This window comes from Toxotes jaculatrix, chromosome 16, assembly GCF_017976425.1.
Source record: "Toxotes jaculatrix isolate fToxJac2 chromosome 16, fToxJac2.pri, whole genome shotgun sequence".
NCBI lineage: Eukaryota > Metazoa > Chordata > Actinopteri > Toxotidae > Toxotes > Toxotes jaculatrix.
Genome location: NC_054409.1, coordinates 19,785,789 through 19,803,061, shown reverse-complemented (window position 1 = coordinate 19,803,061; position 17,273 = coordinate 19,785,789). Strand labels below are relative to the sequence as shown.

The 17,273-nt window shown below is 41.2% G+C and overlaps 1 protein-coding gene across 1 annotated transcript; it reads right to left on the bottom strand.

The window, feature by feature from the left end:
* Positions 1 to 613: 613 nt before the first annotated feature.
* rnf165a (ring finger protein 165a) lies at positions 614 to 14,125 on the bottom strand. Its single transcript, XM_041059328.1, has 8 exons — positions 13,961 to 14,125; positions 6,979 to 7,279; positions 6,778 to 6,903; positions 6,498 to 6,627; positions 5,926 to 6,030; positions 5,634 to 5,729; positions 5,421 to 5,521; positions 614 to 4,548 (listed from the first exon to the last, which is right to left on the bottom strand). The coding sequence occupies exons 1-8, from the start codon at positions 14,019 to 14,021 to the stop codon at positions 4,431 to 4,433; spliced, it is 1,038 nt and encodes a 345-aa protein (XP_040915262.1). The 5' UTR covers positions 14,022 to 14,125; the 3' UTR covers positions 614 to 4,430.
* Positions 14,126 to 17,273: the final 3,148 nt, after the last annotated feature.

The window sequence follows — 17,273 nt, the reverse complement described above, 5'->3', positions numbered from 1 at the left end:
AATGGACTTGCATTCATCAGGTGGCCATAAACACAAGGTGATAATGTCAGTACTGTGTTTACAACTCCATCTACTGCACCCACATTTAAAAAAAACAAATCATTGCTGCTTTAATCCTGCAATCATGGATTTTATGGCCACTTGGGTGCAGTGGAAAATAAGCTGTAAACACAGCACTGACTTATTGTCACCTTTTAAGCAAATGGTTGGCTATTTACGCATCTGGTGTTTAAGGACCAATTTTATCATTACTTTCGACTGGGTTTTTTTTTTTATGTGTTTGGTCTCAACTTGTCTGGGAAAATCTGCCTCTTTAGGTGCCAAAGCTACAACAGTGAGTAGTAACCCTAACAGTAAAGTTATGGGTGAGAAAACTATAGAACTCGAACTGAGGGGAAAAATTAATTTTAGAAAAATGCATATAAAATGATGCCCGAGAGAATTTTTCTACTTGATGTAAAAGCTAAGTCATAAAAAAAAGCTGCATTTTACTTTCTTCCTATCAACCTTAAACCATTCTCTTTAGTGTCAAAGAGTCAAATATATTTACATCTTGGGGGGCAGATTAAGACGATTAAAGACCAAAACATAAGGGTCAAAAACAAGTCCATTTTATCCAATTTATTACAAAAAGAGCACATACAAAAGGATAATATACAAGCCATGAAATAAAATTAAAATTAAAAAAACAAAAGAACAGTTTGGGTTTAGCAATGCAACTTTTGAAATCATTACCGTTATTATTAGTAGTAATAATAAATAAAGTACAAAATTCCACCAAATGTGAATCTAACAATTACCCATAATATGCTCATCCATTTCTTCATCAACACACTCATCACCATTAATGCGCTATTGCTTTAATATTAATGATAAATAATTCTATTTTCAGATAAAATATCCTATATTGAAAAACATTGCGCAGTCACAGCTAAACAGCAGATTTTCATACAAGGATGGCGGCAGCCCTTTCACTGGCACTTTTTGGGATTTTCTCTTCAGTTTTGTTTTTCAGATTCAAGCAGCAACAAAATTAATATTTTTTTTTTCTGTTATATTCTTTGTATATATTTTCACCATATACTATTAAACCATTGAGAGTATATTGAAACCTGAGAAAACATGCATTTTTAGAAAAGGTTGTGCTTTAAAATCCTTGCCTTCCTTTTAGACTGTGAAAGGAAACAGAGGATAGATTCCGAGAGGAGGGGTGGACGGTAAAATAAAGACAAAGTGGAGAGAACAGGATATAGAAGATAAGCAGAATAGAGAAATGAAGTGAAGAAAGGTAAAGCCCAAGGTGAAACATGCCTCTTTATAGTCAGAACTATTTCCACAGTATGTGATGCTTCAGTACTACAAACCGACAGCTAGTTTGGACAGTTTGACTTGAATGTTTGAGGAAAATGGCTTTTGTAGACACCTGTCAAATGTTGTCTCACCTCCTTCTTGACCCATTCTTTTGATTAGTTATGCAACCAATAAGGCATGGTGGCTTCATGGATTGATTGTTACATATTCATGGTTTCAGTAATATGGAAATATCTCCTAACACTTAAAGCGAGGCACTTGTTATGCTTAAGTCTACAAACTATTCTGGAAAAAGAACTGAAGAGAAACAGCAGAGAGATGAGACTTAAAGATAGACACAAAGAGTTAAAGCGAAGGAACATGCTTCACAGATGATCATTATTAAGACCCATAGTGCATTGTGAGAAGCAGAGCATAAAAAAAAAAACCCAGAGTTCTTAGTGACTATATTAAATTATCTAAACTAGTTTTTTTTTGCCAGTGAGAGGGTTCCCATATTTTAACAAGTGAGTGCAAAACAAAACAAAAATTTAAAAAATAAATCACAAACTAAAACCAATTCACTTCATTGCAGTTTGTCCACTACATCACAGCATGGGGGATCAGAGAAATTGCATTGAATGGAATGTAACCAAGATCCACAGCACCACATGAGAGAGAGAGAGAGAGAGAGAGAGACTGAGAGAGAAAGAGAGAGAGAGAGAGAGAGAGAAACAGAGCGGGCTCAGTAGCTCAGCCTTGGACAGTAAACATCGCACAGCCAGCTTGTGGAGATCAAACAGCAGGGCTAAATTTTTTTTTTCTTTAACTTTAAGTGTTCCAAAAAGTACAACTGCATGCAAAGCATTCCCATTTAAAACAATGCAAAAATGAGGTAATAGTTTTTTTTCATAGCATTTTTTGTGTTATTTCTAAATAAATAAATTATGATTCAGTCGCCCCCAAAAAAACTATACAAAATTAAATACATACCCACAATATCTACAGTTAGTAATAAATTATGATTGTTAAATACTTAAGGCATCTCAACTGACAACACCCTGTGTAAACTATGAAAACTTCATCACAGATGACTCCACTACAGGAGGAGGCAGTGTCAACACTGGCAGTGCACAAGACAGGGAGAAGTAATCCATGTTAATTGATCCTTGGCCCACGAGGCTGAAAGAGACTCTGGGTCAAGTTTTATCCTTTACTATCACAGTGCATAGGACAGTGAGGGTCCTAAAGGCAGCCATTAACACATGGCCCTGTGGAAATGAAATGACAATCCAACACGAAGGGTTAAAAACAAAACAAACAAAAAAAAAAAACAAAAGTGAAAAAACACTGGTTTTAACAGCCTGAATATTTTCCTGCTGTCGTGTCGTCTCGTGTCTGTGTGCACTGTGAGAGGGAGGCTGCCTCCATCGCACCACGTTCTACATGTTCTAGCAATACAGCATAGCAACCAGCATAGCAACCACAAGGGGAGGTCTGTCACACAAATACACAAGATCAATAACGCAAGCTCCTCTCTCTGCTGAAACACTGCATGAATCTCTATCTAAATATAAGCCAAATCAAATGCGATGCCAAGGAAAAAAAGAAAACAACTTTTGTTGCTGTAACTATTGTCACATGTGCTTGTTCTTTAGGCAATAAGGTTAACATCAAAAAGAGGATCTCACCATTGCCACCAAAGGGGACAGGATGAACACACGCTACAAGTCAGGGAAGCAGCCACTGACACAGTGCTTTTTTTTTGTTGTTTGTTTGTTTGTTAGTGTTGAGAAGATAGTCACAGCTCAGATTAACTAAGTCATGCACAGCCATCTCTGTACCTTTTTAAATTGAAGTAACGCTACCAAATCTAACAGCCCGAGTCAGTGATGAAACATGCATTTTTAGCACACGCTGTTCTACCTCTGGCCCTGCGCCAGGTGAAGATGCAGGTACAAGGGCAGCTAAATCTTCCTCCCACCTCCCTCTGCAGTGCATGATAGTTTCCTTTTTTCATCCCTTTTTTTTTGGCTTTGTGTTGTATAAGCACTACACTGGCCATGCTATTAACCTACAGTGAATCTAGGTGTTGCCTGAAACCCTTTAAACACACTCGCATTTGCACTTTTTGAACATCCACACCTTTGTTAGACACATTCTTTAAGTCACACACAGCAGGGCAGAGCACACACACGTGAACCTGCGTGTCAGGTTCAAGCTACACTGTGACAAAAATGCATTTTGGTAAAAACAAAAACACTTTCTACCTATTTTTAAAATCTTAACACATGACGACTCGATCACTGGGCTCGGTTTCTGCGGCAGTGAAAGAGAGACCTACTCACGTGACACCATCTCACATGACACCAGCCCAAGGTAAAAGTACAACTGTATTGCAAAATGTCAAAGCTGCATGATAGAATTAAAACACTCAGCTAGCTGGAGCTTGCCCCCAAGAAGGCGACAGTGCACCAGAAATCACTTGTTGGTTACTGCTACTCTACTACGACCACAAATGATCTTTAGGTAAACATGGCATCAGAGCATTTAGTTTCTGTTAAGCTTTCTTGTGTGGCAGAATATTCATTTTGATTGACATGTGTTTGAAAAGAGAGAAATATATATATGTGTTTATATATATATATATATATTTATAGAAAGAGAGAGAGAGAAAAGAGAGAAAGTAGCCAGCTCAGTGTGGGGTTATGTGTTTTCCACTCTCAGGACAATAAGTCATGGCTTTAAGGACATGCTACACAGCCCGGGGCTACCTACAGTACAACACCACAACAGCAACAACACCCCACTTACGACCAGCAAGCTACAAGTAAACCCTGTGTACATGAGTATGTGTGTGTGTGTTTGTGTGTTTGCGTGTCTTTTGCTTCCAGAGGGATGTGCTTCTATATAAAGAGAGTCCTTTGCGGCCTCTCGTGCAGTTGGTTATCCTGGCTTGGCTCAGTAAAGCGTGAGTCAGAAGGGTGGTGATGTCACATGAAGTCTGGAGACATTTGGCAAAGCACCCAACGGGGGGGAGGAGTGGGTGGTGGGGGAGAACCGGCAAGCCGGGGTGGAAGAAAGCAGGAACCACACAAGGGTGATTGACAAGAAGAGGAGTGGGGTGGGGTTGAATCTCATCAGCTGTCAGGGTTCAGCTGTGTTTCGATGTCAACTCGACAGATTGGACACTTCCTGCTGGTGGCCAGCCATTGGTCCACGCAGCCCTGGTGGAAGAGGTGCATGCAGGGCAGTCTCCTGGAGGACAGAGAGACAGAGAGACACGGGGTCAACGTTGATTCGCATTGGCAGATGTGACTCTCCCACGGCATCCAGTTATGTGCTTGCAAAGAACTTCTGAAACCTGCAGGGAGTTAATTTTGTTCATTCAGGCATGTAGAGACGACTTCTGTTGACTCATCAATCCTACACGCCTCTCAGACAGCTGAGACTCCATATGCTGTAAGCTGACTCTCTTTCCTCATCCCAGGGCGCTGTTTTATCCCCTGAAATTCACCGCCCCCCACCCCCACCCCCGACTGTGGTTTTAAATTCATGTGCAAGTCCACGTGCTTATGTCAATACTTAAAGGAACAGTCCAACATTTCGGGAACTAGGCTTCATTGCTTTCTGGATGAGAGTGAGATGAGCACACTGATACTACTCTCATATATGTGTGCTAAATGTGAAACTACGACCAGCAGCTGGTTAGCTTAGCTTAGCACCAAAGATTGGAAACACATGGAAACAACTAGCCTGGCTCTGTCAAATGCCTGCTAGCACCATTAAAGCTCATCTATTAACATGCTTGTTTGTTTAATCCGTAGAAAAACTACAGTGTAAATGTACCAAGGGGTTAGTGTGTTGGACTGAGTTGGACTGGTTGCCTCACAACTGCTCAGAACAAAGATTTTCCTCACATTTTATCACCTAATACTTGTGGTTTTTACTTTAATTGGGATCAGAGGTGTGGTACATGGATTTTTTTTACCATTTTGCTAGCTTCTAGTCTAAGCTAACTGGCTGCTGAAGGTAGGGTTATATTTATCACTAACTAACTCTCAAACTTTTACTTTAAGCTTTGAAAATATTCTTTTTGTTTTAGTGAAAAAGAATGAAGTATTTCTGACCTGACATCTTCTCCATCCTCCAGCATGGACAAACAGATGGTACATTTCTCATCCACATCTGTTTCCTCCTCCTCCCCAATCTTCAGCTGCAGGGGCTTTCTCTGTTAGCAGGTCAGATTACAGAGAGACAAAAGGTAAGGTCACAAAAAGCCATTAAACCCAGTGTGAATATATTCAGTAGTTTTTGTCTCTGATTACTGTTATCTGTCCCACCTTCTTGTATTTGTGTGGAAAGGTGAATCTCTCTATGGTTGTCTGAACAGCTCCTCTGCTGACGCTCCCCAGCCGGTCCTCCAGCTGCAACAACTCCTGAAGAAAAAGTAGAGTAGGATAATATTGAGCTGCTAAATGGACGTTGTATGAGATTATTTGTCAGATAGAATATAAGAGTATAGACAAGTTCAAGTGGGATGGCACAGTGAGGCAAAGTTTGTCTAAAAAGAAAAAACAAGAGGGTCCAGGCTTTGATAGATGGAAAGTATACGAAATGTATTTATATATTTACCTCATAACTTTCTCGCACAGCAGTGGCATGCCTTGAAGGATTCAGACTTTGAAGTGCCAACAGGTGCAGCTGGGGGTACGGGTAGTTTCTGATTTCATGCACAACCTAGCAAAAGAGAACTCTTCGTCATTTTACAGCACTGTTAATCCCGCAGTTAAATACAGATTTTCTCCATTGCTTTGATGCATTGCTCAAAGACAAAATGTCTATGTGACAGTTGTGTGAAAAGAGCCAATTATTGTGAGTTAAAGGGGAACTCCTCTGATTTTGCACATCAAAGTTTGTTTAGACGTCTTGGGGAGTATATATGCATATGTGGAAAACGAGCGTTTGTACTTCACGTTGCATTGTGGGTAATGTAGGCACCAGGTTCTGACAAGGCATGGAATAAAAAAGACAGTTTCTCTGGTTCAGCTGCATCAGATTTGATCCTTTTTTTGAAGCGCATCAGCCCAATGTAAAAAACTCTAACTTGCAGATCAAGATATCTATTGAAAAAATAACCAAATAATTAACAGTAGTAAAACTGAAAATAAAGAATAGCAGGGTAGAACAATCTGTGTTGAACATACCACTTGTGCAGACGATGTGTTCCTGGGGAAGTGGTGCATTCGAGGTGAGGCCAGATAATGCTGATAGTGCTGTGGAAGCTGCTGGAGCTGGTACTGGTGGTGAGGGAGGCCGGCATCTACGCTGAGATCCCTGCAGGCAGACAGACAGGCGACTAAATCAACATCATCAACTAATGCTAGGCATAGCAACAGACAGACAGACAGATGGGTGCAGAGATGAAAGGACGGGGATAATTTCTCGACTCTACAGGACTCTCATTAATCTCCAACAGTGACTCACCAGTCAGTGCCTTCGGCCAGGTACCGTGGCTGCTGTGTCATTGGTTGGGGGACATGGAGGGGAGGGGAGTACTCATAGCCTGAACGCAGTCTGTGAGGGTTCAGGGGAATACGCTCCTGGGTTCTTCTGCAATAAGATAAAAATGTTTGACTCGGTTTTATGAGTTTGTGTATCTGTATTTGCATGTGGTTGTGGTTTCACCTGGAGTGCGGGAGGATCCTGCGGTGCTGCGCTTCAAGAAGCTGCTGCTGGATGAGGTATTGCTGGTGTAAGGCCTGAGGTAGGAATGGAGGCCCCGGCACATCCTGGAACTGAGGGGGAGCAGGCAGGGCAGTGAGGGGTGGATGGTGTGCCGGGGGCAGGTGGGTGGCCAGGCCTGTCTGAGGGGGCTGGCTGGCATGTCCTAGAGGGAACTCGGCTGAGATGGGTGCCTGGGGAGCGCCCAGGTGAAAGTGTCGGCAGGAGGTAGCATGGCTGTTGTGATGCCTGGTGAAGTGTGCTCCTATGGGAAATAAATGTAAGTGATCAGAAGTGAGCTGGATAAGCCTGTGATTACTTCCAACCAAACAGACACCACAGAGAGACCCAGACAGACCAGTGAAGAGCACACATAATTGCAAAACATACCCACTTGATTAGACAAATTTGACCTTTCTGACTCTCTCTCTCAAACACATTTAAAAACATTTAACAAGTGATTACACTGAGAGAACATAAAAATAGGAGACTCCTGACACAGGAAGAGACAAGACAGACAAAACGGCAGATGGATGACACAAACACTGAGACCCCTGTGGAGCACCATCTAAACCCACAGGCAGATTGCACCCGGTGGCCTCCCTGTCCACTTGCCATAGCATAGCCAGCAGGGAGCATGGATCTTCACTAATAGCCTGGGGTGTTTCTGAGGAGGGTTGTCTGCAGTCCATCGCTAATCAATGTAATAGACTTAGGTTCTATATTATGCCTGCTGTTTGAAGGAACACAAATTCAACTGTAGATTTCTCATTAATACCCTCCATGAGTCTGATGATAATCAGGCACCACAGCAACAGAGGTGGGCTCAAAAGATTACCCTTCCTACCAGGGCTGGAGGAGACATGGGATTGTATGGTAGTCGAGCTGAATTACCTTGGTATTGACTTGCACAAAGCCATCAATAGGAACTACTCTGAGCTCAAAGGGAGGAGGGCTGGATGGAGGGTGATGTGGGGACAAACAGTTACTACATCAACTCCCTGTTGCAACTTTCTGGGTTTCTGGACCAGGACACAGACAGCGGGGTGTGGAAGATGGACTGTCCACTGTGTGTAATGAAATACCTGATCATTGTGCCTTTGTGCACCCTTGAAAAATATATTCAGTCTGTTCAAAGTTATGTATTTCTGAAGAAACAACTGTCAAATCTAACACTGTGTCAGGTGCTTCAAACTGAATCAGGCAGATTAAATCTGGACTTGCTAAACAGTAATATGGAGTGACACTGTATGTCTGATATGAGCATGAGGGAGGATTTGGCTATTAGTTAATGGTTTGTGATATATTTAGCATTCGCTGACAAATGTAATTAAAAGATTGTTCTCTGACATGAGATCTAATCTACAAATCATCTAACATTTTTCAACGGCAAAAAATCTGTAGTTTAATTTAAACAGAGAATCTCACATCTCTTAAGTATATGTGAATTATAAATTGATTAGTTTATAATTTTGGGAAATACGCTTATTTGCTTTCACCAGTTAGATGGGAAGAATGATAACAGTCTCATGTTTATCTGTTAAATGTGAGGCTGCAGTCTGCAGCTGATTAGCTTAGCTTAGCACAAAACCTGGGAGCAGGGGGAAACAGATAGCCTGTAGCTGTTAACCAAAGCGAAAACACAATAGTTTGTTGTTTTATGGGGATTAAGTGGTGTGCTATTTCCCAGCCAAGAAATAGTGAGATGGGGTTTTTTGTAGAAACTAAAGATATTGCACAGAATTTAGGTACTGGTAGGTATTGCCATGCTAACTGGCTGCTGGATGTATTATTGTATAATAATCTCCTCCTATTACTCTCCCCCAGAAAGCAAATAAGCAAATTTCCCATAATGTCAAGTTGTTTTTTTTAAATATTACTAATATGACATATTGCATGATAGTTGTTTTGCTTCGTTGCATGTAGCCTTGGGACATGGGAAGCCAGTGAACCTTGAGAGCCATGAGCAGACTGAAAACAACATTTGGCTGAGGAAGTAGAGCAGAAATGGCAGGCTGGTGATTCGGTTTGGTAAAAGGCCGTACATCACTTTTGTATAAAGCCTGTGACCTGGTAAAACTGAACTCCGTGTGAAGCTTAGAGTAAATATCAAATGACTTGTCTCTGGGCTCTTATACTGCATCATCTGCTGACATTAATATTTGACATATTGCAGAGCTGCCAGCAGCCTTGTTATTCGACTTTGACTTACAGACATAAAAATGCCTGATTAGTGCAGAACAGACCCCCACCCATCCACACACATGCACATACACTCCCATCCGTCTCTCCTCACCCCTGAGCTGCCGCACAGGCAGCCCCTCCCCCACCGTGTGGCTGCAGCATGGTGTCGCTGTGTGAGTGACAGCCCGTAGCACCACCCAATAACGACTGCAGCAGTCTGACATTAAACCTGTCTCTCCCTCCCTCGCCCCCTCCTCCCCCTCCTGCTGCCATCACTGCAGCTTTACAATCACACCCCCCTTTCTAACGTAATCCTGTCTTCTGCCTAGTCCAGTGGTCTTCCAACACTTAGACCTGCGTACACACAGTTTTCCATTGAAGCCCATTGCCACACTGGCTGATATCACTGATTAGCATGCTCACAATTACAATGCGGGCCTAAGGAGAGAAATAAGCTGTAAAGCTGGACTGAAAATCTGCATTCAGATTGCTCTTCGTGGCCCCATACCTGCACACAGCTCACTGACCTTGATTCTGTACATGGGTCAAATAAGGGCAGGGTGGGTGCTGGGTGGAAGACAAAACATCTGATGTTAATGTGGCCTGTACCACTGCAGCTACTGTGGATTAACACATGCATTACAGCTGTTAAGTTATTTAAAAGTCTGTTGCTGCAGCCGGTCGCGAAAGTTGCCGAGCACGTATCTCGGTGTGTTTCTCAGACACACCTTATGTCTGCACATAAATAACTCTTGACTATTTCAGACATTCTGAACAGATGTAGAGCTCAAGTGGCTCGACAGCAAGGAGTCCCAGACTTTAAAACTCCTTAAACTGCTGAGTCTATATTTAAAGTGTGCAGCTAAATACTCCAAATCAATGACACCAGAGCCTGTGCTGCATGTTGTGACCAACTGCCCTAGTTTCAAATCTTCCAAAGGAGCAATGGCTTTTAATGCAATGTGTATAGTGAGAGCAGGATGACACAATAACAAACTTAACACTTAAGAAAAAATAGAACTTATAAACCAAATAATTTTGTAGGCTAATATAAACATTTAGCACTTGTGTAATTAAAGACTCCTTGTAGACCACCTATTGTGCAATATTATCATCATTTACCAACAAAAATTGTCAACACTTTCATTTCATGTCAGACTGCCTGCAGTGAATAATGAAAAGCTTTATCTGTACTTGTAGTGTAATGTGAGCCACATTAGGTTTTGTTACGCTGTTGTCAAAAGCTACAAACACGCCACTGGATGACTACAGGAATTTAATCTTATATTATAAAGCCGCTACTTTCTGTGATTTAAGAGTTTTTTTTGTATGAGCGTGTCAAGGTATGTTGATTGTTGAGATATTTAACAAGCAAAGAGCTGGATGAGTTAAAATAGTTTAAACATTACATAGAGATACAGATATAAGGCTTCACAGATTAAATGGTCGCAATTTTGTGATTGAACCAAAGTGATTTCTCATCGTTCTACACAACTGAAGACTCACAAAGGAGTAGTTGGACATTTTAGGAAAATTTTGCTAAGATGAGAGTTAGATGGGAAGATACCACTTTGATGTCTGCCTGTTAAACAGCCAGCAGCCTGCTAGCTAAGCTTAAATGCTTAACACATAGGAAAAAAACTCAACAGCCTACAGAAGAATGTAGCCCAATGTTCAGTGTATATGTAGGGACGAGAGACCTCAAAAGTCTTTGGGGTTTAGATGGTAGTCAGTTAATATCTCAACTTTGGACAAAATGATAATGTTTTACCATGAAACGATTCATTTGCAATGCCATTTATACCATGGCATATTAACCTTTAATATCTTTGGTTTTTCAAGGCCATTTTAGGCAAAGCTATAAATCTGTTGAAGAACCTTGATTTTTTTTCATTTTTCAATTTTCAATTGGTACAAAGACAAAAAAAGATTCAAAAACAAACAAAATAATAATAATTAAAAATAATTTAACAGAAAACTGACTACAGTATATCACCAGATATATCGACATCCCAATACAAAATTATATATACCATGATGGAGGAGTTTATCCATATCGCCCCAAAGTGTTTCCAATGTTAACTCAACACCGATGAACACCAATGAGTGGATGTAAAGAAGGCTGCGTTTTGTTTTATAAACAATAGTGTATGGATTAGGAAGGAATGACAGCGTGTAACATTAAATATCAATGCCAGTGTGTTTCAATATAAACATGCCTTTTTTGTTTGGGAATGGAAAGAAAATTTGGCTGCCCCTACTCCAAACTAAGCAGAGCAGCAACTTGAAGAAACTCTGTCAAAGACAGCTGAGAAATGAGAGCACATATAGAGTGAGGGGACCGTCTCAGTGACAGCACAGTGTGGAGGGAGGAGGGGAGGAACACATGGAAATCAGCAAAAAGCACACTGAAGGTTAGGAAGAAAACTACAGTCTTTATTGGAAAATATTAGTATGTGTGGCACTGTGTGATAATAGTAATAATAAGAGTAATATGTCCTATATAACCATAATAATACCATGCAAATAAAGACCAAAGGCAAGGCCCGACCATGCTCTCTGTAGGGTTAACAGAACAGAAGCAGCATCCAATGAGTAGATGTGTATGCTTACAGCACATTTCAGTACAGCAGGGACATCTCTACACAAAGATTACATTGGAATCTGCTGTTCAATGTGGAAAAACAAAAGTATAAAATGACCATGCATTAGGATCTAATACAAGAACATAAGGTAGAAAACCACAACCAAAGAATAAAAGACATTTTGATTCTAAAAGGAGTTCTACAGCAGTGCAGGATATACACATCCCTGTAAAATGGATAGCATTCTGGAGGTGTCTGAGGAAAGACTTGAGAGGGGGCTGTGAATGATAGGGGGGGGATTTTCAAAATGGCAAGATGAGTTAGACCCGAGTCTCGCCAATTTACTGTGACCGGCAAAATCAATTCAGCTAGCAGGAACAAAGGCTTTCACACATGGACAGGATTATGACCAGCTGTTTGGATGCCACTATAGCAGGTGCAGTGGACCATTAAAGGTGAAAATAACATCACACAAATTACTGTGATTTTAGTACTGCAGGTATTGGCCAATTGGGGGGGGGGGGGGGGGGGGATTGTTAGGATAACAGGATTATTGGTCAAAAAAATGATTTAGAGAAGGTGATCATACAAGCGCTTTATTGACGACAAAAGCTGGTACAATGCACCTTTGCAAATAGGGAATGGAGACAATACTCAAAGAGTTCGATCAAGCCTGGCTGTAATCGAATCGGGGAGGATCAAAATGTATCCACTTTACAGAAATTTACAGCAGAATGTAGTCTATCCACACTGAATGGGAGAATCACAATGACAGTCTGTAGTAAAGTCTAATGCTACAATGGGTTATTCACTAAAGAGCAACATGACAGTTTAAATAAAGACAAACTGTTTTCTACAGAAGGTGTTATTCTTTAGTCTGTTACACAGAAGGATACGGTATGAGTGGGAACTCGGTTTTAATGCCAATGTCGTCTTCAGATGGAAAGAGGAAATGAGGAAGAAGGGGTTCACAATACAGCTAGATGCAGAGAACAGGCAGAGGCTACGGCAGACAGCAGCAGATGATCGTTAGCTACACAATGGAGGGGGACAAAGGTCTGAGAAATGCGGAATGTAGAGCCAGCCTCGATACTATGGAACAGGAAAAAGAACACAAATAAAAGCACAATGAAATCATTGGTGCTACTGCATGTAGTTTTAACAATGCACGTCAAATTCTTACTGGTACTACTACTATTATTACATAATCAGCACAGATAGCCTACTGCAATGGAGGATGATGTTATTGTTATAGTGCCCAATTGAACGACTGTGATTATTCGCCTTTCTGTTTGGCAGGATTTTTCACTGCTGGAGCGCCTGCGGCGTAATTTGCAGGTTTTATTTGTCGCTTTCCATCTGACAAACATTTAAATATATATTTTTGTTTTATTTATTTATTTATTTATTTTTTGGTTTTACGGTTTGGGGCAAAAAGCCACCATTTTATGGTCCTTTTACAATAACCCCTAATCTGAGGTACAGCCATTACACTGCCCGTCGTTAATGGAAGATGCGTTAATTTATGTATGTAAGTCATAAAAATCAGGGTAAAAATGAGCGCAGGCAATCAACACACTCGATGCCAGTTGCACACAAAAGGGGCACACAACCCCTTGTCATGTTGTCAGCTGCTCGCGTGGCCAAATTAAACACAAATCCAGACAGAGTTGTGGATATTATTAGCAAAACATAATGCTGAGATAGTAAATGTGAACGTATCGTGCTGCTGGTATTGTCCGGTACTTAACTAGCGATGACCGCATACATAGCTGCAAACGCACGTAAACACGGCGCAGTGGAAGATGAACCAGGCAGGACCGCGCTAGCCGCTGAGGATAAAGAGAAAAAAAGCGGGGCTGCCGTTTGACAGCTGCGGTCGTTTTGGTGCGGTAAGCAGGCCGTGAAACGTCCTAACACGAATAACACCCGTGGCTCCTGCGAGATTAAATGTCTTCGGTCTTCAGTAAGCACGTTTTCAAACCGGCTAAATGTACGCGACGCTACAGTTAGCAAGACAGCTAATGTTATCTGTCGCTATCGTGCTCGCTTTGCTAGCAGGTGTCAGCTCTGTTTACATCATCTGAGGACGTTTAAGAGAAGAAACGCGGAGAAATTTGTTTGGGTTAGGATTTAAAAACAAAAGAAAACCAAACAAAACATATAGCTAATCATACCTCTGTTTCTAACTGAGCCGAAGACGGGGAGAACCAGATATCCAACATGTACTAACACCATCCTGGGTCCTTCTTTGTTGTGTGGGCAGCCAGCGAGACAGATGGTCCATGGAAATGATCCTCTCCGGTCCCCAGCACATTCAAACGGACAGGCTGCGCTGCCTGCACACGCACACCGGGACAACCAATCCCTGGACCCTTCCACACGGGACCTCCGGCTTTGGCACCCGGCTCCGCCAATGGGCTCAGCGCCGGGGCGGGGAGGTCTGGACAGTCCGCCCCTTCCATGAGTGACTCCACCAGCCCAGATAAGGTACTTGGTAGCCCCCTGGTTTCTCCTCCAAGAAATCATGACCCCCTCATTAGATTTCATTCATACTGTTAATTTAGCATTGACATGTACGTCTCAGAAACAGGAGCTGCTTCTCAAAGGAATTACGATTAAAATCAAATCTGTAAGATTATCCAGCAATGGTGGGCAATACCACAAAAATTGGTTTTAGTCTGATACCATTTAATACCAGGGCCTGGATCACAGATATCAATCCCAGTACTGATACTTTTTATGGTTTAAAGCAGATAATATGTACTATGATGCTGCTCAGGCTGGATTTATGAAAGGCTCTGCTGAGTATTACATGAGGTAACCAAGCTCCTTGTATGTCATAGCAAGAAAACCACAGATGTAATTCATAAAACTGACAACACTGAAAACATTCATTTCATTAAAAACATTTAAATCCATTCCATTTAGGCGAGTCACTTCCAGGGCACTGATCGTGTGCATGCTGGCTCACTGGGACACCTGATGGAAATGAGTCATTGTTGATTAAATTAGTTCCACCTGTGCTTTTCCTGGAACGAAAAGTCAAAATGTCTGCTGTGAAAAAGTAAGATGTGTAAGACTGATAAAGTTTTAACTTGTCCTGCAACAAAGCTAACAGGGCAGTCAGGAGAAGATGAGTGAAAATACTTGTGGGTGTGGGCCACTGTTGTGCAGGGTCTTTGGGGGAAATACCTATCAGGTAATGACATAGATCCAATTTGCTTCACTCACCCAGTCAGCAACAACAGTCCACTATACTGTATTTAACCTCTGAAAATGGCCTTTTTCTTCATGAATACTTATACTTTGGATGCTTTAAGTACATTTTGTTCACTGTCTTCAGTAACTGTCAGTTACTAACAGTCTTCAGTAACTACAAAAAATAAAGATAAAAAAATCCTACAATCTTAACTCTGAACATCTGAGAGTCATTTTCAGATGTAACATATAAGCAAAGACTCCAAAGCCTGTTTGAAATAAGAATCAAGAAAGAAGGACAAGAAAACAGATTAGATTAAATTAAATAATTGTTTAAGCTTCTTGTTCTTCACTTTAGGACCCAGTGGATTATTTGTCCCAGCCAGGTTCCCTCTGTGAGAAGGAAGCAACGGACACAGTCATTAGGGAATTGTAGCTGAATAATCTGTTAAAGGTCATTAAAGGATATTCAATTATCATCATAACTCCTTTGAAAAACAACTTCTTCCTTAACATTTGTTGTACCATTTTTCAGCACAGCAGATATGTTGAAAACTGTCTGTGTCCTGAAAGCCTCTCTGCCTTTAGTGTTAAGCCTGAAGGGTGAAGGAACAGATGGGCATGGGGAGGCTGAGGGGGTCACAAAACTCTTAGTCCCATATGTCCTCGTCTTCCAGTTCCCACCATCTAATACTTTAAGCCTGCTGTGCCACACAAAGAGCCTTTCATAATGGTTTACTATCAGTGCAGGTCAAACTACTGCAATCGGTTCCCTTTATTCCCAAATAACAGACTTTTGATCTTTAATGCCGCCAAACTATCGCTTTGAACTTCAAAACATTTATACTACAAAACAGTATAAGAACAGTGGGTACTGCAGTTTTAGATTTTCTTGAAAGGTTTATATCTCTTCTGTCCTCATGTCCACGAGTCACATTGCCTTCTATTTCAATGCAAAATGTCAGCAAGCAATTTAATGCAACTAACAATTTTTGTCACTATCCATTTATTTACAGTTTAGTAGTTTTGGTTGTCAATAAAATATCAAAAGGTGGTAAAAAATTGCCCATCAAAACTTCCCACAGCCCAAGATGACATCTCTAAATGTCTTATTTGACTAAAAGCCCAAAAGCCAGAGATATTCAGTTTGCATGGCAACAAAAAGCAGCATATGAGAAACCTGAGTCAGAGAATATTCTTTTTTTTCACAGCAGATTATTTTTCTGTCAATCCACTAACTGATTTGTTGGTTTATCTTTTGAGATCCTTCTTACAACCGTGACAGGTGGAGGTTAGTTAGAAAGCAGCTCTTTATTTGGAACCATTTTAAGCAGAGACTGAAAGTGACATTTCATGTTGTGCTCTCTGGTAATTAGAAGTAGTTCCATGCAATATGTGTGTTGGTGTAAAGCCCTCTGGTGGTGGTTGGAGCAGTCATGAACAAGTGAGCTGTCATTCTGAATAAACCTGCATATAACAGCACACTTGTACAACCCTAAATCTAAACCTGCAAACTAAACAGACATCTGCAGGGTGAAGGATGCTCATTTCTGGCTTTGAGAGTGAGCAGGCGCATTCACTGCTCTGTGAGGCCACTATTGCCCTGTAAAAATTAGCATACAGCTGATGTTCTGGCCCGGGGGTGAAAAGAGCTGGCTAAAGGGCTTCTTCAGTTTTAGGAAAAGGGCCCCGCAGACTACATTGCTCCACTCCCCCATTGTCCTCTTCTTGTGAACTCCATATGTCCCTCTAGCGGCAGGTGTCACGGTGTGACCTCTGACCCGGCATGCCACTTTTGTGGGTGAGGGTGAAGTTGTATTGTTCACAGCGAGTCATAGTCTAGACTCCTTGGCCACAAGATAAATGAACACAATGAGCCATCTCATTAAGCATTGTACCTATGAAGGCAATTATTCTCACTCATATGGACAAGACCATACTCATACAAAACACTTCTTCATAGACAAGACTTGGGGCTTCAGATACATTTATCAGTATGTTGTCATTGTCATAATATTTAAATTTGAGAAGTTTTTGAAGTAGATGTAATGTTTTGTTTGTGAAAGCTGTATTTAAAGTTCTCTGAGGAGATGACATCGTCCCAAATACTACTACTTTTGACAGGCAAAACCGACAGCCAAATTTGCAAATAGACATTCATTAATCAGACCTCAATAAAAGATCCAAGATAAATTCTCACCAGTTCAATTTTCCTTCCTTAAGCTTGACACCAGACATGATTATTAGCCGAATCTCAAGGAAAACACAGCAACTGTACAAGAGGGTCAT

Excerpts from the sequence above, each read along its gene's own strand:
- rnf165a (XM_041059328.1), bottom strand. The coding sequence starts at position 14,021 with ATGGTGTTAGTACATGTTGGATATCTGGTTCTCCCCGTCTTCGGCTCA. Across the intron at positions 6,904-6,978 it reads AGGATCCTCCCGCACTCCAG|AAGAACCCAGGAGCGTATTC; the intron begins GTGAAACCACAA and ends ATCTTATTGCAG. Across the intron at positions 4,549-5,420 it reads GAGGATGGAGAAGATGTCAG|GAGACTGCCCTGCATGCACC; the intron begins GTCAGAAATACT and ends TCTGTCCTCCAG.